We start from the raw sequence: 26037 nt of genomic DNA, 5'->3' as shown, positions 1-26037 counted from the left end.
GCGCCTGAGTGTTGGCGATGCGCAATATGTTAGCCGCCTGTGAGGTTGTTCTTTTGCCAGAGGCGTCCAAGAGTTTAGACTCCTTGTCGGGTGGTGCAGCGTCACCTGATGTCTGAGAATTGGCCCTTTTTCTAGCATTGGAAACTACCAGGGAGTCTAAGGGTACTGGGCCTTTAATGTAAGCTGGGTCAGTAGGGGCAGCTTTATATTTTTTCTCGATCCTGGGGTTAATAACTCGAGCCCTAACAGGATCTTTAAAGACTTCAGGTGCATGCTTAATAACCCCTTTAAGCATAGGTAGTATTGAGGTGGACCTTTGATTGGTGTCAAATGTATCCATTAGGAAATCCTGCTCTATGGGGTCTGTATGCAAGTCAACTCTGTGGTAATGGGCAGCTCTGTGGACGAGCTGATTAAAGCCAATGGTGTCCTCTGAAGGGGAAGGCCTGGAGGGGGAGATGTCATCCTGTGAAACATTAGGGACATCTGGCTTGTTATAATCATCCCCGGGGTCTGGGGAAGAAGGTGGACTAGGATCCCCTAGTGGCACATCGTCCGGACCCTCCCCTATGTCATCCAAGGTGTCATCATCGTCTACTGGTGTAGGAGATGGTGTAGGGGAACGGTGTGGTGGGGGAGGTGGTGGGGGAGGTGGAGGAGGAGGAGGAGGTGGTGGAGGAGGAGTTGGAGAAGGGACTCTTAGAGGAGATGTGGCAAAGTCCCTCTTTTTAGGTGGTGGAGCTGGTGCAGGCGCATCTAGTGGTCTTTTCCTAGAACTAAGTCAATTGACCAGTTTTAGGATCCCTTATTAGAGTCTTTTGAGCAGGGTCTGGTGTGAACATCTCTTCTGCCGGAGGTTGGTCTTTCGGTGCCGAGCGTTTCGGTTCCATACGCTTCTTCGGCACCGACTCTGTAGTGGTTCTGTCTTGTTTTGGTTTGTAGCCATGCGATTTTACAGTCTCCGTGGCCTGTAGAACTTGTTGATTTTTCGGTTCCGAGGCTTTCCTTTGCTCCGAATCCGAACCCTTCGGGAGTGTTTTTTTGTTCGGCTCCGAATGTCTTTTCGGTGTCGACGAATCGGTGCTTGTCGGTTTTGGTGCAGTGTGCTTGGATGTGGAAGCAGCTGCCTGCATGGAGGAGGAGGGCTGTTTCTTTTTCGGTGCCGTTGATTGTGTTACGGTACCGACGGCAGGCTGACTCGAGCCAGAGCTGCCTGAAGGCTTAGTAGGCTTCTTTGCCGGGCCCGAGGGCGGGGCATGGGAAGCAGTCTCTCGGTGTGCACCCGGGCACGAAGGTGTGACCAAAGCCTTTTTCGATGTTGTAGGGAGGGGGTCGGGGTAGACGTTCTTACTTACGACCCTCTGCGCCGGAGTGATCTCTTCGACATCGGAGTCATCGGCTTCTGACCCGCTCTCGCTCCGACACGTCAACGCCCTCTTGGAAGATGTCGTCGGGGATTGATGCTGACAAGCGAGCCATGGTTCTTCAAGCGCGTCTGTCTCGAATGGTCTTCTTGGAGCGGAAAGAGGAACAAGCTGAAAAAATGGTCAGTCTCTGGCCTCGTGCTCTGGTGAAAGGCATAGATAGGTTGCACACCTCATGCAGATCGGTGTGGGGAAACTTCGACCCACATTGAGGACACTTCTTGAACGGTGTCCTTTCCATGAGCCAGAAGCCAAGGCCCAGGTAGGCCCGAAGGCCTTAGTCGACGATCGGAATCGAGGACTTCGATTTGCAGAGATGCGCGACGATTAGGGTTCGCGATCGAGACAATACCGTCGAAAGGGTGAAGGATTGCGCGTCGAAAGTGGAAACGGTAACGGTTCCGAACTGGAGCGCGACAAACACATCCGAGCCCGATGGCGGAAAAAAACAATCTGAGGATGGAGCCGATGCCCATGTGCAATATAGTCCAAAGGAGGAGTCACCTATCCCATGACTTCCAAAGACTTTTCCAAGTGCAAACATCCGGGCCCAACAACAGATGGCGATCTATGCTAAGTGTGTGATCCGCAGCTCATATGCCTCGAACATATATTTGTGTTTTCGTCTTGAACAGGGGTGCAAAGTGACATTTACAACACTTACCTTTAGACCACTGATAAATGAAACATGCTGTCAGAGTGTTTCCAAGGCCAATGAAGCAGTCACAAAACATCTAATAAAAGGATGAGAGCAGTGGCCCCTAGTGAAGGCGGTGTTTTTGAACGGTGCTGTGCCAGGGAGTGGTAGGGCCATCTGGAATCAATAACCACCAGCTTCGGACGCAGTGGCAGAGTGGGCGCGAGACCCACGTCTTGGTAAAGGAAGAACACAAAAAAAATGGTTGATGGAACGTTTGAACTAATCAAAACCACTAGTAATTACTCTGGGCCACATCCCAGTCCATCGTTTTTTTACCTCACATTAGATTCAGCCATATGCAAATCAATCTTGGTCCTCAGTGTGATGCTGTAAGTGCGATTGGTATGTTCAGATGTGGCTCCCATGCTCACTGTACCAATGGAACCACGCTGCACCTGACGCAATTTGGTCGAAATTATTCTTGGGTTGCTTTTATTCCCGTACATAGAGGACCTTGCTTTGCAGTAGGTCGGGCTGAACTGTTGCTATGGAGCTGGGCCAAGACTGATTTGCATATGGCTGGGCCCGAACCAAGGTGGCATGGTGTGGAAAATGACAGTGGACTGGGATGCGACACGAGTAATTACCAGTAGCTGAGATCACATTAAAGCATTCTATTCATCGCCTTTTTTGCCTGGTAACTATTTAGGACACAATGGATGAGCCCTCTAACAATGAATGGCTGGATCAGAGAATCTGGGGTGGTGCTAATTTTATCCATATTACCCTCGCATTTCCTGGCAGACACCATTTAATGACATTGCACTCCACACCAGCGCGTATCTATTCACTTTTATGCTCAGCAGCCAAACTTTGTTACAAACTGTCTACAGTCTTATTAATTCTGAGTCACATACTGCATATTAAAAAACAGAACTAGTTTCATCTCATTTTATAAGCAAAACTATTTGGGCTAACTTTTTTTTAGGTGTGGAGGGGACAGATTTTTTGCCCACTAGAATGATAATGGAAAATTAAATTAAAATACAGCTCAACCTTTTGCTTTGAGAACCGTACTTTTTTATGCTACCTTTCTACCTCTAAGTGTACAAATGCCTATCGAGTGATCGAATCACAAAAGGAGCAGTAGTGGGGGAGATGGGAGAAAACTAAATGGTTACTCTACCAGTAGGAGTAGTTTTGCAGTCTGAAGAGTTTTCTGGATTCACATGCTGTGCAATTATTCTGCCATCTAGTGGTTGGGTCCGGAATCATGTTTTGTCCTAATTCTGTTTTTTTCTTTATGGGAGTCCATCCCATGTTTGATGTCAGACAGCCCCCCTGGAAGTTCCTGTGCGTCGATGCCATCTTCAGATTTTTTCTCCCCCCCCCCCCCCTTTCCTTAACCTCCTCTTTTCTTGAAATGGTGATTCTTCTAGTCTATTTGCTTTCCCCTCTTTCTGGGGAGGCGTGAAATTTGCATGTGAATCCAGAAAACTCTTCAGGTTGCAAAACTACTCCTATTGGTAAGCAACTAACCATTTAGTTATGCAGCACAAATCGTTTTATGGATTCACATGCTGTGCATCGGATTACGTAGCAGTGTTTGGTTCTCTAGGAAGGATAGGTTGCAAAGACTGAATTGGCAAACAGGTGTTGTAGTACTCTCTGTCCCACCTGTGCTTCTTTGTTCACATGGATGTCTACACAGTAGTGTTTCGTGAAGGTGTGTGGAGATACCCCATGCAGCCTGGCAGATGTCTGCCAACGGTACTTTTTGCCAGCAACGTTAGGGTTGCACCCTTCTTCCTGATTAAGTATGCCCTAGGACATGTGGGCGAGGTCGTCCCTGCCCTTGCAAAGCCTATTTTTGAATCCATTGGGCAATTGTCACTTTGGTTACTAGTGTACCACGGCTCGCCCCAGCGAAGGAAATAAGAGTGGTTTCCCCTTCCAGATTGTTCTAGTCTCTTGTAGGTAGAACATGAGTGCTTCTGCACATCCAATGTATGAAATGCCCTCTCAGCTTGAGTCCTTGGGACCTGAAAAAAGGCTGGCAGTTGGGTACTCTGTTTGACGTGGAAATGTCATACCACTATTGGTACTAACCGTGGATTAGTTCTCAGGATAACCATGACCTTTTGTGCTGCTCGGTTTTCTTGCCTCTCTCTAAATTTCCATAGTCCTGGGGGGCTGTTGAAGATCCCAAAATTCTAGGCCAGGGGCCTGGCAAAACGTTTGAAGACCACCGCTCTAGATATTCAGGAGCCACGCCACAAGGTTGCGCTTGGCTGACTCCGGGTGGCACACTTTTACGTTCTGCATGGTTAACAGGTCCGGAGTTGCCCTGATTAGCATGACTTGTCCCTTGGACATCTTTTATAGATCAGAGTACCATGTTTGTCATTTGCATGAGTGACGTTTCTGGGTGTCTGGCCTTGTCCAGAACTCTTGGGATCAGGGGAATCTGTGGAAAGGCATAGGCAAATCTCCTTGACCAATTTATCATCAGGGCATTCCCCTCAGACTGGTGAAGAAGAAACCTCGATCCAGAGTTGCGAATAGGTCTATGCTTGGTGTTCCCCTCTGCTTGAACACACTGTCCAGCATTTCCTGCTTCATCTCCCATTCGCGGGAGGTGTTCTCTTGTATGCTCAGTCTGTTCGCTTCTGTGTTCTGCTACCCGGGAAAGTGCATTGTTACTAGGGTCATGTTCCGTTCAAACGCCCACTTCCAAATTGCCTGCTCTAGTTGTGATGTGGGAACGACTTTGTTCCTCTCTGCTTGTTGAGATAAAACACAGCAGTTGTATTGTCAGTCTGTATAAGCACTGTCTGACCCTCACATACACCTAAAACGCCTTCAGCGCTAGGAAGGCCGTATTTAGTACCAGGTAGTTTATGTGTTTCAAGGTTTCCACTGGGCTCCAGAGACGTCTGATCTTTAAATTCCTCATGTGCGTTCCCGAGCCCTTGTAGGACATTTCTGTTATGGTCACTGTGGGTATTGTTAATTAAAAGTTCTCCCTATACTCATGTTTGACAGGTTCTGCCATTCTATCCAAGTCTCAATTCTTGATGTGACAACCAGTAGATCCTACATGCTTCCCTTGACTTGTGACCATCCGTTGGAGATCCATTCCTATATGGGTCACATGTGTAGTCTTGCGTGTGGTATGAGGGGGATGCAGGACACCATCATGCCCATCAGCTTCATGGCAGCTCTCGCCTTCTGGTAGAGGAGAGTTTGCTCCGCTATTGCAGATGCTATCCTTGGTACTGGGTATGCCCGCATTGTCCTCGAGTCCAATGCTGCTCCAAGGAACACCTTCACCGTCTCTGGGTGTGGTGACTACTTTTGGTGGTTTATGGTAAATCCTAGATCTGGAACGTTCGGATGATTGTCAATCAATCAATCATGACATTTGTATAGCGCGCTACTCACCCGGGAGGGTCTCAAGGCGCTGGGGGAGGGGTAGGTCACTGCTCGAACAGCCAGGTCTTGAGCTGCTTCCTGAAGGAGAGATGGTCTTGGGTTCGCCGAAGGTGGGTGGGGAGGAAGTTCCAAGTCTTGGCTGCCAGGTAGGAGAAGGATCTTCCTCCGGCGGTGGCTTTGCGGATGCGTGGTACGGTGGCGAGTGCGTGGCTGGTCGATCGTAGCTGGCGGGTGGGCGTGTAGAAGGTCATGCGGTCGTTGAGGTACTTGGGGCCCAGGTTGTGGAGAGCCTTGTGTGCGTGGGTGAGGAGTCTGAACGGGATTCTCTTGCTGACGGGGAGCCAGTGCAGGTCTCTCAGGTGTCTGGTGATGTGGCTGTGTCGGGGGATGTCGAGGATAAGTCGTGCGGAGGCGTTCTGGATGTGTTGGAGTCTTTTTTGGAGTTTGGCGGTGGTTCCGGCGTAGAGGGTGCTCCCGTAGTCTAGTCAGCTGGTGACTAGTGCTTGGGTGACGGTCTTCCTGGTTTCCGTGGGGATCCATCTGAAGATCTTGCGAAGCATGCGCAGGGTGTTAAAGCACGAGGATGAGACGGCGTTGACTTGTCTGGTCATTGACAGGGAGGAGTCCAGGATGAAGCCCAGGTTTCGTGCGTGGTCCGTTGGTTTGGGAGCGGTGCCCAGGGCCACCAGGAGTTGTCCCAGGATGAGGTTTGCATGTCCCTGTGGCATTTTCATTTAGAGCTTGCCAATAGGTATTTTGTGAACACACTTGATGTGGATTTTGTTCCGAATGGTAGTACTCTGAATTGGTAGTGTACTCTGCCCACGAGAAATCTGAGGTATTGCTTGTGGTTCATTGGTATGTGAAGGTAGGCATTTTTTAGGTCTAGTGTGCCCATACAGTCTCCTTTTTATTAGGAGCAGGTTTGCTTCTTCCAATGTTGTAATTCAGAAATGTTGCGTTCGCATGATCTTGTTTAGGAACCTACGGTCTAGGATCGGGCTCAGCGTTTGTGCGGTTTTGGTATTAGAAAGCATGCTGAATAGATGCCATTGCCTGCATCCCTTTGTGGGACTTTCGCTATGGCTCGCTTTTTGGTGATTCCTTGATCTCTTCTTGCAACTGTCTGAGTTCATGTTTCCTTAATGTTCTCATCTTTGGGGAACATTAGGTGGTGGGTTGTTAAGTTCTATGCAGTAACCGTGTTTAAGATCCAATTGTCTGTGGTGATCGTCCTCCATTCGTGGAGGAATCCTCCTATTCTTCCCACTCACTGGTGTGTGGTGGGGATGTTGGTCGCCTGAGTCACCTGGTAGTTCCTTCCCTCACGGGCCGTCCTCTACCTATAGGCTTTCCGCAAAAGGGCTGTCTCACTGGTATTGCCACTGCTGTTGAGTAGGTTGCTGTATGGCCTGCTGTTTGAAACCCTGTTGGTGTTGCCGCTGGGTTGTTGGAAAACCCTCTCTTCGTGCTAGTCTTCTGTTGGGGGCTCTCCTTCCTCAAGGACACTCTGAACTGTCATGCCCCCATGGCCTAAGCGATTTCGCTGTCTTTCTTGATTTGTTGGAGTGCTTTGCCCACAGCAGCAGAGACTCCACAGTAAATGGTATGCTTAACACAGAGGATTGTACCTCTGCCTTGAATCCGGAAATCCTGAGCCATGCGTGCCTCCTCAGTGTAGTGCCAGAGTCTGCTTGCAGTATCAGCTGCAATCAGAGCAGATTTCAGGCAAGATTTGGTGATGTTTTTGCCCTCCTGGATGATTGCTTTTGCTTCTGGAACTCCTTTCCATCAGTCCTTCCATTCCTCCCATTGCTGGGGCCATATCTGTTATGGAGAGGATTCAAGTTGACAATTCTCCTTTGCGTTGCTACCTCGCTTTCCATTTTTCTAGGCACCAGGTCCATCATCTTGCTTTCTTTCTCTGGGTTTTGGCCTGTAGAGGTGGGTGTGTTCCTTTTTCCGTCTATGGCCACTATGACAGTCTGCCAATAAGTTTCCCTTGATGTACTGTGGAATTTGTCCAGAATGTCTTTATTTTTTCTCCACTCTAGGAGTAATCGCCCCAGCTGGGTCAGGTTCCTTAAAAGCTTCTTTGCCTTGATCTATGATGCTGGGAAGCATGGGCAGGTATAGGTTCGCGTTTGGGATGGCATCAGAGTTTTGAGGAGGAAGCAAGATTCCTCTCTCTCTCTCCTCCTCCCGCTGGACCCCATGTTGTTTGCCACCCTAGTTATTAGTCCATTGTACATGGAAAAGCCATCCAGGGACAAAAGCCTGGAAGGATAGCTGTTGAATCCTTCCTCAAGAGAATCGGCATTGAGATCCAGCCACTCGTCGTCAAACTGGCTCAGTCTCTCTCGCCCGCTTGTCACTTTCTCCTCGTAATCAAAGAGGCTCTCCTGTTCGTCCTTGTCGGGTTCTGACGACGACGGGCCCTGATGTCCGGTACATCGTCTCCCAGATCCCTCAGCTCCGAGGGCTTCATTGGGATATGAAAGGTCTTGAGGAAGTCGCCAAACTCCTGCTGCAGAAGAGCTGCCATTTAAGTCGCGAGTCGGAGCCGGTTTGTTTCAACCTCGAGTGAACGTTCGTCATTGGTCGTCGAGGAGGGCTTTCTCTTCGAGGCCATCAGCTTTGTGTTTCAACATCAACAATGCTCCCTTCGGTGTCCAACTCTATTCTCTGCCTCGGATCAGCTTCTTCGAAGTTTTCTTTGTCATTGCTGGAGAGACCCATGCCGTTCAGGCATTCCTGTGATTTCCAAATGCGGGCCATGGCGTGAATCAAGTCATTGCTTTAGTCTGGGCTGCGCAGGTCTTGCAATCTTCGGCTTTGTGATCTGTTGGAAGGCACCGGTTACAGACTTCGCGTTGATCCCTCTGTGCAAATCTGTGGTGGCAGCTTGGACAGAATTTAAAAGGGGTGTCCTCCAGATCACTTATCTGTCTCTCTCCTCAGCATTCTTCAGCCACATGTTCTCCAGTACCGGGGATTCCCCTGCCTGGGGGATGCGATGTTCCACGTGGTCTCCAGTGATTCTCAGTGCTTTTTGGTGCCCTTTTTCTTGTCTCTGCAGATCCTCGTTGGGTGTATGCTGTGCTTCCAGACTCGCCGAAAAAAACAAAATCTGAAGATGCAGGCGACGCCTAGGAACATTCGGGTGCCGTCTGACGTCAAACAAGGGATAGACTTACCACCAAATGGTGGTCGACAACACCCACGTACAAAAAAACCCCACAAAAAACCCCACACACAAAAGGACGACAAAGCAGAATTGCGGACCCTGGTGGAATAGATGCACAGCATGTGAATCCAGAAAGGGATTCATGCTCCAAAACAGTGATCACACCCAAAGAGATTCTGTCTTGTTGTTTGGGGACAATCCTAGGAACCGAGACAAAAGGAGGCTGCTGGCAGTGACCACAGGTAAAACCAAAGGGGATGATGGACGGAGTGTTGAACAATGCAAGCACTCACCCCCAGTCAACTGATTTGGGTTTAATCCATCATCATTCTTTAGCTCACTCCGCCACCCCAGTTCAGACATGGCCATATGCAAATCAGTCTGACCCTGTGCCTCATGGGAACAGTCCATCCCGAACTGCCAAGCCATGTCTTCCCTGGACCGGACACAAGCATCCTGGGACCGGTTTCTGGCTAATCAGCCGTCATCAGCCAGGCTAGCTTGAATCCAGTGGCAAAGTGAGCAAGGGACACACGTCTGGGCATACCCTGCCAACTTCGGGTGAACAAAGCAAAACCAAAGGGGATGATGGACGGAGTGTTGAACAATGCAAGCACTCATCCCCATTCAACTGATCCGGGTTTAATCCATCATCATTCTTTAGCTCACTCCGCCACCCCAGTTCAGACATGGCCATATGCAAATCAGTCTGACCCTGTGCCTCATGGGAACAGTCCAACCCGAACTGCCAAGCCATATCTTCCCTGGACCGGAAACGAGCATCCTGGGACCGGTTTCTGACTAATCAGCCGTCATCAGCCAGGCTCGCTTGAATCCAGTGGAAAAGTGAGCAAGGAAACCACGTCTGGGAATACTCTGTATGTACTGTACTGGGGTGAATGTATGACATTGGTCTGCATTCTGTCCATCAACTGTTGTTTTTGCATTTGTCACCCCGAGTGGGACGGGTATGCCCAGACGTGGGTTTCGTGCTCTCCATGCCACTGGAATCAAGCTATCCTGGCTGAAGAGGGGTGAAACCCCGAAACCAGTCCTAGGATGCTTGTTTCCAGTCCAGGGAGGACCTGGCTTGGCAGTTCGGGCTGGACTGTTCCCATGGGGCACAGGGTCAAGACTGATTTGCATATGGTTAGGGTTCAAACTGGAATGGCATGGTGAGCAAAAAAACGATGGATTTAGACCCAGATCTCTGTACTGGGGTGAATGTATGACATTGTTCTGCATTCTGTCCATCAACTGTTGTTTTTGCAGTGACCACAGGTAAACAGAAGGCACCACTACAAACAGATGGAGGGGTGCCACTGGCAACACAGGGAGAACGAGGAAGGTGGGGCAGGCTCAATGGCTTGAAAAGTGCAGCGACGCAGGTGATATAAAGAGCTGAAATGATAGCTCACTCAGTCTCCACGCAAAGGTGCTTGCAGGTAAACATACCACCTTCTAAATAAAGGTGTTTGCAGATGCGCAGACAACCTTCTACACAAAGAAGCTTGCAGGCACACAGACCACTTTAAAAATAATTAAATAAAACAGGCTTACGCGCTTTGAGTCATAGTACAGTTTGGAGTGACAGCCTGCATCCTGAATGCAGCAGTGTAATACCAGCGTATTTCCCTCCAGAAGAGTGTGTGCAGCACGGCCTAAAAATGACAGAGCCTCACACTTACCGTAGTAAGTCATAATTGTATAAAAAACAATAAACTATCTGCATGTAGTTAGGGGGAAAGTTGAGGGTCACTGGGTGTTAATCCTGGGTAAAACAAATACACGAAAGATTTCAGTTAAGTCACTAGCTTCAATTACAACTCCTGCCATGCACTCTTAATGTCAAATGATGTTTAAACACACGTGGCAGCTCTACAATGTAGACAATCACATCTGTATTGATTACACATGGATGGAATTCAACATTTCCACGACGAAAACATGCAACACCAGGATACGTCGATTTTTGTCTATTGCTTTGCCTGTGCTCCTAAACCACGTAGTATGATGCGCGATTGAATGTTTCAATGTCACTAGGAGTGATGGTCTGGCATTGACACCAGGGGAGGGCAGAGGCTAGCCAGGAAAGTACCTTACTCTTGGTAGGGGATATACTTGTGACCTGCAACTGATGTTCAGAAGAAACTTTAGAACACCAATGTACTAACAAAGGATGGCATATAAGGAGCATGTTCCAACATAACAATTTGTTACTGTGGCAAACGGACCAGTCTTTATAGGCAAACACTTAAACAAAATACCAATATCTTGTGACAAAAACAGACAATTGTTCAATTCAGTGTCTCTCCAAATAAACAGCACCCAATTACACAAACTCTTATGCACTTAATAAACTGATCTCATTCACATCTGATTGTGACCTTTCACTGCCTACTGTGAAATACGTTATGTTTTGAGTTTGTTTTTTAATTGGTATAATGACACTGCAAACCTTAGCTTCCCCTTAACTTTAGTGATAAGATACTTCTGTAGTTATGAACTGGGGGTCTAGCGGTTTGATTATCCTGAGACTAGACTATCCAGAGATAGGGTTTCCCTCAGTTAGACTGCCAGTAATCCATTATTAAAATTAGATTACAGGGAGGTGTGCAGGGGAGTCTTTTACAGGATTTGACCCAGGCTTGAATATCTGAACTTTGGTAAAGTCACATGGTCATCATCCTTGTCCTAGTCAGGTTGTCCACGTGGATATAAAAAGTCAAGAGTTTAAGCAATCATTGGCTGCGCCAAGGTAATGTCATCGCAAAGTTGACTAGATTATGAAGAGGTTCATTGTTTCCGGATGTGTAAACACTAAGTGTATGAAAAGGGCAACAAAGTGCCACGTTCATTTGATACTTTGACAAGGAACCAGCTAATTTTTCTTTCTGGTTAAAGGAAAACCCTAGATGGGTAGTATAGGATGGAAATGTCCCAGGTGTGACGTACAGCTATGTCCCCTGCTCAGAGTGCCTGAGCTGCATACCTACGATCCTGGTTTTTCGATGTTTGGTCATGTCACACACACAAATCCTGTGTGCATGCATTTACCTATACTCAGTCTTTTGACAATGATAGGTTCTGGACCGAGTTCTCAACCGAGAAGGGTGCATCATGTGCACTATCATAGTGACGAGGGACAAACGTTTCTGTCACACGTTTCATACTTGGAGTGTAGTGGTGGCAGCATATCGTTTTAGTAAATGCCAGTGACATGCTTTTTACTTGTGAGAGATGAATGCATGCTTACAGAATCATTTATCTAAAGTTCCACTGGTCATGATGAACCTGGAATACAAAAAGTGACATCCTGCGAGTTGTGTGTGCTAGATGTAATAGTGTGCTGGGCATGAGTGATACAGGCCTGCAATTTAATTTTGGAAGCCTACAGCCGGCACTAGAGTACAAAGATGGAGGAGAGGTTGATTTCTACAGCCAGTATGTGTGTATTGCCGCCATCCCCTAGATGGGATGGAGGAGTCAGGAAAATGTTTATTTTAACCGTAGACTTTTAAACATCATAAAAACTATTCAAATAAAAATATCTTATTACATATAAAAACCGTTAAAATCACATTATACTAACTAAACATAAGATATGTACAGTCCATAAAAAGCATTTTAAAAGCCCCTAATAAAAATCGGATAAAAACTTTTTGACGGCAACCACAAATCTTCCTGGGTGCATGTCATATCTACAAAACGCATCAGTTATAAGCGTTATTGCTTGTCTACATTCATAAATATCATATTTAAGAAAGAGTGGCTTTAAAATTACCTGTGTCTCCAATTTTAGACAATCTAAGAGGATGTGCAAGCTGTCGCACTTTACCTGTAACCCACAATTGCATTCTCCATGCCCATTCATCATTACGGACTTTAATTTACTATGACGGTGACAGGGAGGTAGGCAAATTCTTACTCTTAAAATCTCAGTTTTTAGGCTGGAGTTCGGTAGTGTCCACATAGGGCAACCACTTTCATTATGCCGAGGCATTAGCATATATTGGACAGAGGGTTTCCCCTGCAGATACTGCAAGTCCTGTTCTCTGGATGTATTTATTTACCAAAGTGCGGAGTGCGCACTTTGCAATCATAATCTGCCAGTTTTTGTTTGTTAAATTTAAACCCAGCGTTCTACATATTTCAACCAGGTTTCTTTTGGCACTCTTAGCCCACTTCAACTCACTATGCAGGATCTCATTTTGGCACAGTGACAATATCTTTTGCCCATCTTCTGTCTCCAAACATAGCCAGAACATTACTGTCTCTTTATTAGCTGAGTAACAACATGATATTAATCCCGTTTCCCCTATGAATTGCCTGGTTCATTGCTGACCTAGGTTCACTTGATGCTATGGTTAATAAAAAAAAAAAAAAGGGGGAGACAGGTTTTCCTTATAAGCGCCAGGGACTTTCCTGCTACTTTGGATTGTAAATGACCAAGACTGCATCTACTATTAGGTAGATGGAAGAGGGTACAGTGTGAGGCCTGCACTATATGCTGTGAGGGAGAGGAATATTTTGAAGGGGCACAGCTTCTTGTCTTTATTCTTAATCTTTGTGAGGAGTGTTCGTAAATAGCTAGGTACAGCCTGCTCTCACCTCTTTGTACGTCTATGGTAGGCACTCCCCCTGGCGACAGTCCTCCTTCGCAGAGTATCTTTGCAGACTGAGGCCATGCTTGAAAGGTGGCCTGGACATGACGCATGAAAGAGGAACCGATCCAAACTGGTTCAATGAAAGAGGAACCGATCCAAACTGGTTCCAAGGAAGCAGACCAGGAATAAACATCCACTGTCTGCGAAACTGTCTCCCACGACACCCTCTGCGCTAGACTTCAAGACGCCGGCATCCGTGACAAAACCCTCGACTAGATCGGCTCCTTCCTCACCGGCCGAGCACAGAGAGTCAGTCAGACTTCCACCTTTTCTCTCCGAACCAACAGAAATCAGCTGTTGAGTGCCACAGGGCTCCTCCCCGACCCACATAATTTTCAACATCTACATGGCCCGCTTGCAACCATAGTCAGACACCATGGACTCAAAATTGTCGCCTATGCCAACTACACCCAGCTGATCCTCTCTGATGAACCCACAGCCACCAAGAACAACTTCCACAGCAAAATGAAGGCAGTAGCCACCTGGACGAAGGAGAGCTGCCTCAAGCTCAACTCAGACAAGACCGAAGTCCTCATCCTCTACGTTCTACAGAACACCAATTGATTGTGAAGCAGGAGTTGCAGATGTATCAACCTCTATTAAATCTTTCTCAAAAAGCTCTGCTAATCGTATTGCAAATTGGTGAGTAAGGTTAAAATTGTGTTAACTTCCAAGATAGAAATATTTGAATGGTTGATTATGCACTGAATGTTAACTAAACAACCTTCGACACAACAGAACTCAAGTCAAAAGGTGTTCTTGGCACCTGAAGAATGAGAATTTCCATTACAATATCTAACACTATTTTCTGTCATTGTACCGTTTCTCCATTATGACATACTCTGCACTTTTGCACAAAAATGTAATAAACAGATGTAGACTCTGCAATTGATCTGGCTATACAAACTGAAGATTTATTCATGCTCTGGATAACTCCTCGTGAAAATTGCAGTTGGCCTTAATTTGGCTAAGCAGTGGTGCCATATGAGGGAGAATTGTTAAGTCTTGGCGCAAACCGATTTAGTCATAAACCTCAGTATCCATCTAATTGTAACATACAAAATACAGAAACCCAAAGAATTTCTCAAGCATAGGCTATGAATGGGTCACTGTTAGAAGACTTCAATCAAACAACATGTGGCACAGGAAGGGAGGCTATGAATTTGCCTTTCAGCCAATCACAAAAAAAAAAATTCTGCCCATGAAAGGGAAACAATAAAAGTGTGCATTGTATAAGTAGGGGAGGAGGACAGGAGAAGCAGAAGCACAAGTTCTTTCAGAAGGTGAAAAGATGGGGTACTAGTGCAGAGCAGGACTCTAGTGCTAGAGGGAGGCAGCTTTTTTCCGTACCCAAGTATTATGAAATTGTGTTGGCAAGAGCAAGAATAATTTTAAGTTACAGAAAAAACAGAAAATGCATTCTTTAGTCTGCCATAAAATATATAAGATTTGGCAAGTAATAACACTCTTAAAGCATATTAGTGGTTTATTGTTCATATAGTTGAATTCCTATTTCTTGGCTGATTAAGTACTACTGACACATTTTGCATTGTCAGGACTTTGCAGAGTAAGAAAGAAAAAGAAAGAAAAAAAATCAGTCACTGGTCACTTGGTTACTAATTAACTATCAGGTCACTTACCGCCAGTGTTTCTCAACCCTTCGACTAAGGGCAATTTTTTCCCCAACTTCTGTGCACACAGGGTTTGTCAGGACTATTTTGCCCAAATCGGCTTTGACTGCACTTACTCTTCCTCCCGTTGACAAAGAACCTATATTTACCATCAGGACCTCATTTTTAGATAGCTTTTGCACCTGAAAGACAATTGAATTAGTTACAATTTAAAGAGAATATGGTATCAATACACCAATAACATTAACATGGGAAATATATTGTTCATAAGAAAAGCTATAACTATCTAGCATTGAGTGAAACCATGCACCACTTCGCAAGTTTGCTTAGGAAGGAAGCATGGCATTCTAAGGTTGAAGACTTCAGAAAAGCAAAACTTACCTTCTTGATGACTCTGACACTCTTAGCTCTACCATCTTGTATACTTGGCTGGATCCAAGGATCAATGCTTATAAACAAAATGCATTGAAGGTGGACCAAACAGCTGGCCAAAACATTTCAAATTCTTTAAGTCAGTACATGTTGCAGTAAAGCTAGTGATGCTGAATTACCTCTGGTATAATGAGCTTGAAGTACTGGAGGTAGGTGAATTACTCGTCATAATCTTTAATAAGCACAAGAGGATTCATGTGACATTCATAGTATTTGCAGCTTTGCTGACACAAGTGAGGATGATCACAAGTTATAAAAATATAGTGTGACTTTCAAAGAGTAAAATCTCATGGGCATTGGAAACAATCAGGTTTTGTGGCACTTCCTTATCCTTACCATTAGTCATGAGTTATTGGTTGAAAAATATGAAGTGTAATTTGATCAAGACAAAGCCTTTAAAACATTAAAAATGCAAGAAAGAGGGTGCAGTCCAAATAAAAAAAAAAATCAAGTTTATGGGCATTGTCAAGATGGACGAGTAGGATTGAAACCTGGCGCTACACTGTAATCTGTAAAGATGCGCCCAAAGGACAGTGAGTACAATAAAATTACCACCACAGGTTGGTGGTCCAACAGTCAAGAACAAGAGCTTCCCCAAATATCTTAACTGTTAATCATCATTTTAGCTACAAGGAGAAAATAATGGCAGTGGCAGCAGAACAGGGGAACAACGTATTTTAGGGCCACAAAATACTTTTGATTAGGACTATAACACAGGTTACTTTCACTAGTAAAGGAGTTTTCCTAAACTTAGAAAGCGGTCTAAAAATGAGATTACCCCTTCACCTCAGTTTTCAGTGGAAAGACTGTACATACACAGTTACATCATCAAGAACTATATAGTGGACTTTTACTGTTTTTGGTCTTGTTTGCACAGATAAATACTGGATATTTTTCTAAGACTATTGTGGTGTCATTTTGTAGTGTTTTCATTGTATTACTGATGGTTATGTGCAAATGCTTTACACATTGCCTAGGAGATAAGCCTGACTGCTCATACCAAGCGGGTGAGCAGGGGTTATTTTAGAAGTGAATCCCCTTACCCTGACTAGAAGGAAGGGTCCCTATTTGCACAAAGGTGCAAACCATTGCCAACTAGAGACCCCCAATTCTAACACTTGGCATTTATCTTTAGGAAAAATGAGGGATTGTACGTGGCCAACTCACCAAACCGTCAGATCTAAGAAAGAGGCAGACTTTACTTATTTAATGGCTAGGACCCAACCAAGTTCTAAAAATAAAAGCCCTAATCTACACTTTCTAGTCGCTGCCCGTTCCGATCCCCCATCGGCGCTACTCTATTTCCAGGACAGAATAAATAGGTTAATATGGGCAAAAAGAAAAGCAAGGGTCAAGGAAAAGGTTCTAATAGCACTAAACAAGAGAAAAGACTTGGCAAGCCCTTACATCAGACAGCACATTTCCAGGTTGATGCGGAGTGGGCATTATAGCAAGAGTGATAAAAGACGCATCGTAATGGATCAGGTGGTTGTAGGAAAAACTCTATGGGACCTGGCATGACTGCAGTGGGGGCTTTGGTGAATAGTTTGCAAGTCTGGTAAAACTATTCAGGAGATTTGGGATAGGGTATCTAAATGTAGAGGCTACACATTCCTTCCCACACCCAACACATCCCATCCTTAACCACCATGCCTTAACCCCAGCATTGCCCAAACAAGAGAAGCCTTCAAAAAGTGGAAGAACAGGGAATGTACAGTGCCTTCAGATCTCTATTTGCAGGGCCAGATCAGGTGAATCGAGAAATGTAAGTCTGACTTTGATGTAAAAGAATTTAACAGAATGCAATACATATAGATACTATCATCGACAAACAGGGAAACAAGCAAATATTCCTCACGCAGTTTGAGACACATTCGAAAGAATGTCGTCTCTTCAGGCTTTACATCAAAAATACAACATTCTGCAAAAGACTCAGCCAGAGGTGAAATGGTCATATAAAGATATATGGAAATCAAACAAACAATGGTGGCTAGGGGACCCGTTTTTCGCACAATCATGTGTTGCTAGAAATGTCAGACTAAGAAATTCACAGTTGCTCACCTCAAGAAATGGTTCTCCACCAGTTAGAACCACAAATAATTCAGCACAAGACACAAAGATCTGAGAGGCAACAAGAACAACTTATAGTAAAATAACGGAAAAACGCCAAGCATAAACAGACGAAGCGAGAGGTTGTCTTTGTGAATTAGATCCTTTGTTTCATGCTCTTTGAAGATTTGTCAATCCAGCCAACACGTTTTGCCCGTATCTGGGCTTCTTCAGGGCATCCAAGAAGACAAACTCCTCGGTCTCATGTATGTTCCCACTATGAAATCTTTTTAAAGACCCAGAAGCTATATAGCTAGATTTCCTTCCGCATACAAGAATTCCAGAATTATGGACACTGAAAGTCTTCAGTGAAGAGATGAGCGACGAGGGTACTTCGCGCACACACTAATGATAGAAAGCTGTAATCAGCATTGTCAGGTTAAAACCGTATCCAGTTCTGGCATCGAGGCAAACGTGGGATCCGATTGCGAATCCCAGATTTCTATCAGTGTGTGCGCGAAGTACCCTTGTTGCACAGCTCTTCACTGAAGACCTTCAGCATCCATAATTCTGGAATTCTTGTATGCAGGAGGAAATCTAGCTATATAGCTTCTGGGTCTTTAAAAATATTTAGTTCTGAACTGATTTTCTTTTTGGAAGGAGTTTTGGCTAATATATGTCCAGGGTCTGGAATGAGGTAGAGCTTTTTCTGCTTTGGATCCAATTTGTGTTTGAGAATGTCTAAAGTTGGTTCTGGGGGATCTGAAATGTCTTTCGATTTCCACGCCAAAAGTTTCGGTGTCGGACTTGTCCTCGGAAGTGGAAGGTTTCGGTTCGGAAGCCAACTTTTGTTTGGAAACTGAAGATTTCCGCTCCAAACTAGATTTGTCTTTCGCCGCGGAATGTTTCGAGTCCGAAGAAGATCTGTCTCGGCTCGATCCTTAGCCGGAAGGCTTGACTACTTGTTTTGGTGCCGTGCCAGAGAGCGGGGTGTCAGAAACATCGTCTCGGTTCTGACCAAGGCACAAGGGCAGAGGTGGTGCCGAAGCCTTATGTTTAGTAGAAGTTAGCTTATGGGGTACAGGGGTTTTAGTACTCACGACCACCTGTCCCGATGAAATGTCTTCAGACTCTAAATCGATCTCTAGGTCATAGTCGAATTCTGTGACTGAGGAGGCCTCTTATTCCGCAACTTTGGCTTCATGTTTGGATTCTTCCCTGTAGATATCCGGCGTATGTTGAGTGCTTTGACTCTGCATTTCTCGTCGTCGAGCCCAAAGAATTTTTCGATCAGAACGATTGACAGGCCTCACAATCTTCTTCCTTGTGCTCCGGTGAGAGGCACAAGTTGCAGACTTGGTGTAGATCGGAGCGAGGGTATTTGGCCCGGCACCGAGGACGGAATTGAAACGGTGTCCGCTCCATTGGCAGAAGAATGGACCGACGCAGCTAGGCCCGAAGGCTGTCTACGATCTTTTCGTATGAAGATGAAGGACTTTTCCGATTCAAAGGGATACGTAGAGAGAGGGAAAAAATTATGATAACAATGCCGTCTAGGGTAGAGTGGATTGTGCACCAAGAGAAACCCGAAGAACGGTTACGAACAGAAGCGCAGTAATACACGTCTAAAACCGATGGCAGAAAAAAAAACAATCTTACAATGGAGTCTATGCCCATGCGCACAATCACCGAAAGGAGGAGTCACCTTACCTCGTGACTAGGAAAGACTTCTTCAAAGAAAAACAACTTGCAAATATCCGGATCCAACACTAGATGGCAGGAGTATGCAAAGAATGTGCATCTACAGCACACATGCCTCGAAAATATTTCAAAACAACATAAAGTGCATGGTAAATGGTGCCACTGTTACAATCAAAGAACGTAGGTACACAACCATCCCTCCAGTATATCCAAATAATCTTCTTGGCTGTCAATACATAATGTAATTTATAGCAATAAGGACCCAAACTGAGGCACTCAACAGCTTCCGTTCACGCAAATATGGTGAGGTTCAATGTCCTATTTAGCTCTGGTCTTCTCCATCACTTCCATACAACTTTTTTTTTTTTTTAAAAGCTTTATTTAGATTTGCAAAATCAAACGATACACAAATGTTAGCTGTGCAATCATCGATGACAAAGTATAGAGGTACATCAAAACATTTCCAGCTCCCTTGCAATATATGTGAGTTATGAGTGGCATCCAACATCAGAACCCCCTTGCTCATTCCCCCATCCGTACTTGTCCAACCTGAAACAGAGGAGATTGACAGCGCCCATTCATGCCCATGGTCCCCAGCCACCCCCTCCCTCCACGCACAGTCCACCACCCATGTGCATACCATGCCAACCACCCCCCCACAACAAACGCCCCATGGGACACACCATTCCAGTCCGACCCCGACTTCCCCAGCCTCCCAGCGCCCATGTCATCTCGCCTACCCTACTCCCGTTTGAACTATGCCGGAATGTGTGGGCGACGAGGGGGAGCCCCGCAATGTACGATTTGTAAGGGCCCCAGATATCCTTAGGACGCGCTGTCGCGGGAAGGAGACCGGAATAGAGTTCGCTATTCGTGCTGCAAAACGCCATGGCAGTGAGCCACGATTGGACCGTAGGGGCCCGTCTATCCCCCCAGCGCCTGGCGATTTCTCGTTTAGCAAGAAGTAGACCCACAGCGGCCAACCTGCGAACGTTTTTAGGGAAATTTGCTGTGTAGCCCAACAACGCCACCTCCGGAGTGGGAACAAGTGTAAGCTCTAACATGTCTTCCAAGACCTTGTAGACTTGTGTCCAGAATGTTTGCATGTGGTGCTGCGCACTTCCAACAGAGGTGAGGTCGTGCAGGGTCAATGGAATGGAGTCTGTCTGGGGTCACGTACCAACGGCGGAGGAATTTATAGTGTAGGAGTTTGTGACGACTGTTCAAAGATACCGTAGCAGTAACCTTACAGCAGGCCGTCCATTGTTCATCTGTGATAGGCCTACCCAGGTCCGTCTCCCATTCCGCCCGCGCCCGGTCCTCCGCACAAGGGAGCAAAGCCGCACACGCCTTGTACAGCCTCGAGACTATATGGGCCCCCGTCTCTCTGTCAATAATAATGGTAAGGGGTTCAAAGGAAGCAGGCTCAAGGGGGAAACCCTCAATTGCCGACCTGGCCGCGCAATAGAGTCGGCGCAGAACGAATCTGTCCATGAATGTAGCCTCGCTAAAGCGCGCCTCTTCCGACGCCGAGAATATGTGCCCTTCCGGGTATAAATCTCCCATCCTGGTGAGGTTAAATTTACTCAACGTTCGCTGCACAATCGCCTCGTCCGTGCCCGGCAGTAGTCCCGGGTTGCGAATAGGAAGCGAAGAGGAATATAGGCGAGGGTGAGCTAAATAGCTCAAAAGTTTCTTCCAGGCCCAGCTAGTGGTGGACACTGTTTGGATATCTACTGGGTTTCTGGGGATACCCCTGGGCAAAACGGCAGCCAACTGACCTGGGAGCACAAAGTCTGCCTCAGGACGCAAAAACGGGATTCGAGCGTCCGGATGGTACCAGGCATACGCATGTGCACACTGCGCGACCATATAGTATAGGTACAGATCCGGTATGCCGAGGCCTCCCCTATCCTGCGGGAGTGTGAGAGTCTTCCAACGAATCCGGGGGTGTTTCCCGCCCCAGACCAGTCGGATCAGGAGGGACCTCAAGGTGGAGAAGAAAGACCGAGTGAGGGGAACAGGGATATTGTTAAAAAGATACAAAAATTTGGGGAGCACAATCATTTTTATGATGGCTATTCTGGCCGACATGGAGAGCGGGAGGCGCAGCCAACCCTCCACCTGCGTCTCCAACCGCGCCACCGCGCGTCCATAGTTGAGGCGGATGATTTTGTCTGTGCTCAAATGGATCTGAATGCCTAAGTAGCGTACTGAGTCCGAGCACCACTCCAATGGGAACTCACACTGCCACGGGGAGGTGCCGCTAGTCAATGGGAATAGAATAGATTTGTGCCAGTTTATGCCCAGTCCCGAGTGGCCACCAAAGCGCAGGATCTCACGAATCAGGGGGGCAAGATTGACCTGTGGTTCCCTTACATACAGGATAGTGTCGTCTGCGTAAAGGGAGGCCAGCAACGGGCCCGTCCTAAACTGGAGACCCCTGTGGAGGTGCCGCTCCTGGAAATGCCGTATCAGGGGGTCCATGGCTAAAATGAACAAGAGCGGGGAAAGCGGACAGCCCTGGCGTGTGCCACGCGTTAGGGAGAAAGGGAGAAAGGGCGGGATAACGTACCGTTGATACGTAGACGTGCCGTGGGGCGGCTATAGAGGAGACGAACCGTGGCCAGAAAATTCGCCGGCATGCCCATGCGTTCCATAACAGCAAGAAAGAATAGCCATTCTAAGGAATCAAACGCCTTTTCGGTGTCAAGTAGAATCGCAGCCGCAGGTGTGGGTTGATTCTGTGCAAAACCGCGAATAACGTCCGCAAATTCAGCGACGTCGAGCGACGGGGGACAAAGCCCGACTGCATGGGCGAGATAATGAACTCCATCAGTTGGGAGAGTCTGTTGGCCACTATTTTGGCTAAAATCTTATAGTCGGTGTTTAAGAGGGAAAGGGGCCTATACGACCCACACTGCAATGGGTCCTTGTTTGGCTTCGGGAGCAGGACCACGACCGCCTCTCGTAGAGTAGCCGGGAGCGAACCACGCTCCAACGCCTCCGCATAGACCTCTATGAGCCTAGGCGCCAACAGATCAGAGAAGGCCTTGTAAAAATCTCCTGAGAAGCAGTCAAGACCCGGAGCAGAAGAGCTCCGGAGCACTTTAATCGCTCCCCGTACATCCGTCACTGTTATGGGCTCCGCCATAAATTCCTGCATGCCCCTATCCAGAAACACAAGCGCGATCTCAGACAGGTAGGCGTCCCGAGCGGCAGAGGATTCACCCAATTTGGAGGTATACAACTCAGTATAATAGGCCAGGAATTCATCCCGAATCTCAGCGGGCTGTGCGCGGAGCGTACCATCTACTCCCCGCACCTCGGTTATCAGGGACTTACTATACGGCGGTCTCAAGACCTGTGCGAGCGTGCGCCCCGGCCGATCCCCCCTCCCCATACCGCCGAGCCACATGATATTTCCCCAGATACAGGATCTCCTTGTCCGCAGCCTCCCGAAAGTCTGACAGGAGGCTCAAGCGCTGAGCGAATATCTCGTCGGAGGGCGACCGTCGCGCCTCTACATCAACCGCATCCAGCTGCGCCTCCAAGCGCGTGATTGTCGAGCGTAGTGCCCTCAGGACCCCAGCCTGTTTAGCAATGCAAACCCCTCTGATATAGGCCTTGAACCCCTCCCACAGGACAGCCCATGAGTCCACTGAGCCAGTGTTTAGCGCAAAATAGTCTTCTATGGCCTCAGTCACCTCATGGACAAAGAGATCATCCAGAAGCGCCTTGCCGGGAAAACGCCACTGCCGCTCAAACCCCTCCGGGCGAGGGACGTCTAAGCCCAGTACCACCGGCGAATGGTCAGAATAGGTTCTAGGGAGGGTTCCTGATGTGCGATACCAGAGGGACAGGGCGGGGGATAGGAGCCAGTAGTCAATCCTGGTCCAGGTGTTGCCCAGAGAAGTGTGTGTAGGCCGTGGTGCCTGGGTTGCGCCTGCGCCATACGTCAGTGAGGGAGAAACGAGTGCAAAGGTCCAGGAGCGCGCGTCTAGCCGTAGGCTTGGAGTCAGCGGCCCCTGAGGTGCTATCGAGCCCCACATTCAGTAGCAAGTTGAGGTCGCCGCCGAGCAGGATGGCAGCGGGTGCAAGGGAGGCCAACTGGGTAGCAAGCGCGTGGAAAAAATCTGGGGAATCCGTGTTAGGAGCATATACACATACCAGAGCGACCACATGTCCCATCAACACTCCTTTCACAATGCAATAGCGCCCGTCCCTGTCCCCAAGGAATGCCTGGCAGTGGAACGGGATTCTTTTATGAATTAAGATCGCTGTGCCTCTAGCATAGTTGCTGAAGTTGGAAAAATAGCGATGGGCGCCCCAGGAAGCTGCACAACCGGTATTGCCCGATGCGTGTAAGTGTGTCTCTTGAAGAAAGGCAATGTCAACCCTGTGTCGATTTAAGTAATGTAGTATTTGTTTGCATTTACGCTGATTATTAAGGCCACGGACATTCCAAGACATTAGGGAGAGATGGGCGGGAGTTACATTTAGACCTATCTGAGCCATCGATGCCAAACTGTACATAAGAAGAGCAGGAGCGAAGCAACATCTCTGTGTACCAAAGACAACAATTCGCACAAAGCCATATCATGAAAATCAAACTTAAACACCCCCCCCCTCCCCCCACCCAGCCAAACCACGCAAACGTGAGGCAATCCCCAACCTGGAAGCAAGAAACAGAGCTCTAAATAATAATACCCAATGTACATCACAAAAAAAAGGCAGAGCTTCATAACCCTGAAGTATACCCAACGGTTTCAACCAAAGGGGGGGTGACGACGCTCCGTATACAACCCAGCGCTGCATGGCAAAAAATATATATCAAGTGTACAAAAATAGTCCTCCAATAACAAGAGTCAACGTTAGCAAAGTTAGAGCCTGGGCGCCATCTCAACCGACACCGGAGGTCGCAAACAGATCCTGGCTGTGCGCGTAGCCACCACGAGGGGAGGAACGTCCATCCTCGTCATCCCTCGGCGGGCTCCGAAGCGACTTGTAGTTGCGACAGAATTCCTGCACCGCCGTGGGGGTATCAAAGAGCCTAGTGCGGCCCTCGACGTCGACCCGTAGCCGAGCCGGGTAGAGCATTCCATACTTGAGGCCCAGATTTCGCAGCGCAGCCTTTGCACCCGCATATTTCCGCCTGGCCTCTTGGACAGTGGCCGTGAAATCGGGGTAGAAGGAAAGTCTCGAGCCTTGCCAAGTGATCTCACCCTTGTCTTTGGCTAGGCGCAGGGCAGTGTCACGGTCCCGAAAGTTCATGATCCGGGCAATGAGCGGGCGCGGTGGTAACCCCGGGTTAGGCCGCGGTCCCAAGGAGCGATGAGCCCTCTCAATCACAAAGCCCGGGGTGAAAGCCTCTCGCCCAAAAATGTCAGTAAGCAACTGTTCCACAAAGACGTCAAGTCTGCCCGTGGCCGTGGATTCCGGAACCCCGGTTATCCGCACATTGTTGCGCCGACTGCGCGATTCTAAATCTTCGTTCTTGATGGCCACTTCTTTCAAGATACGCTCAAGCCTGTCCACCCGCTTAGACTCCTGCACAGCTCTGTCCTCTAGGGTAGAGACCCGGGCCTCCGCCTCTCCCAGACGCTGGTCATGAGCCTGGATCTTAGCCCCCATGTTCTCCAACGTCTTGTCCAAGGCATCGAAGCGGCCATCCAAGGCCCTGAAGCCAGCTCGCATTTCCTGAAGCCAGTCCGGGGACGGGGCACCAGACAGAGGGCCGCTAGACGCCCCCTCGGCCGGGCCCGGCATGGCAGGGCGATCCTCCGCCGGCTGCTCCGAAAGTTTCTCGAATGGCAGGGTCTTCTGTTTAGGGTCTTTGCGACCCATGCCACCAACTGTCCGAGGGCCACCAGCCCGCTGGTCGCAGAGTGAGGGTGGCTCAGCTATGCCGTAGCAGTAGGCCGGCAGGATCGTTCAGCCTGTTGTCAAGCCGCTCAGGCCTCCCAGGCGTCGCAGTGTCCACCGGATGCAGCCGCCAACCCGACTACATCGCGCCGCCGGTCCGGGACATCACCAGGTGTAGCAGGCAGGGTCCAGAATGTATTGGGGGGGAGCCGTAGCAAGGCAGACCTCGGCTGAGCATCAGCGACGCCAGGTCTGGCGAGGTAGGACAGTTCGACCAGGCCGCAGCACCCAGGTCGCGTCCAGGGAGGGCCCGCGGAGAGAGGCGGAGACAGCCCGAGCGCCAAACCAGCGCAGCGTCCAACCCGCCCCCCCCACGCCGCCAGCGGGCCACCCCGCAGCCCCCCCGGTCCCCGGATCACGCGACCAGGGGCCCCAGGGAGTAGGACGCGCGCAAGGAACCGCCCGGCGCGCCCGGCAAGATCCGGGCGTCCGGCGCCCCCCAGCCCACAGCGGCGCAGGGAGGACCGCAGACACCCGCCAGTCCGCTCCCCGGCGCTCAACGCCCCCCCCCCCCCCACGCCCCGTCCCCGGGTACCTGACTCACGGGCAGCCTCCGGTCTCGCACTCCCGTTCGTGCAGCCTGCATCCGTCCGCCATCTTGGGACCCAGGGCGATACCTCCTCAGCCGGTCCCGAGCGTCCCAATCATCGTCGCGGCGTGCTCCGGGGGCTCAGGATCTGCAGCGGTGACGCCAGGGGCACCGCGCCCGCGGCAGGAGGGGAGGAAAGGAGCTTCAGCGTCGGGCTGGCAGCGGAGCTTCAGAGCCGCGCGGCCATCTTAGCTCGCGGCTTGGCCACGCCCCCACTTCCATACAACTTTGAGGAGTTCAGCAGCAGCACCCGCACCCCTCATACTCGTCTTATCATGTACTTTAACAGCTGCCCTGACAAGACCGATGTAAGTCTCCGTAGTCAGCATATGGAACCAGGCTGGGGCTGGTAGGACC

General features: G+C 48.5%; 1 protein-coding gene across 1 annotated transcript in view; it reads right to left on the bottom strand.

Moving 5' to 3' along the window:
- Positions 1-26037, bottom strand: part of EIF2S3 (eukaryotic translation initiation factor 2 subunit gamma) — a 301191-nt gene that overhangs the window by 10971 nt on the left and 264183 nt on the right. The window contains exon 11 of the mRNA XM_085622414.1: positions 14994-15166. Within this exon, the coding sequence (XP_085478540.1) occupies positions 14994-15166 (173 nt within the window). The remainder of the gene's footprint in view (positions 1-14993; positions 15167-26037) is intronic.

Source organism: Triturus cristatus, chromosome 8 (genome assembly GCF_964204655.1).
Source record: "Triturus cristatus chromosome 8, aTriCri1.1, whole genome shotgun sequence".
Lineage (NCBI taxonomy): Eukaryota > Metazoa > Chordata > Amphibia > Caudata > Salamandridae > Triturus > Triturus cristatus.
Note: the sequence above shows the minus strand (reverse complement) of the source record. Positions and strands in the feature narration are given on the sequence as shown.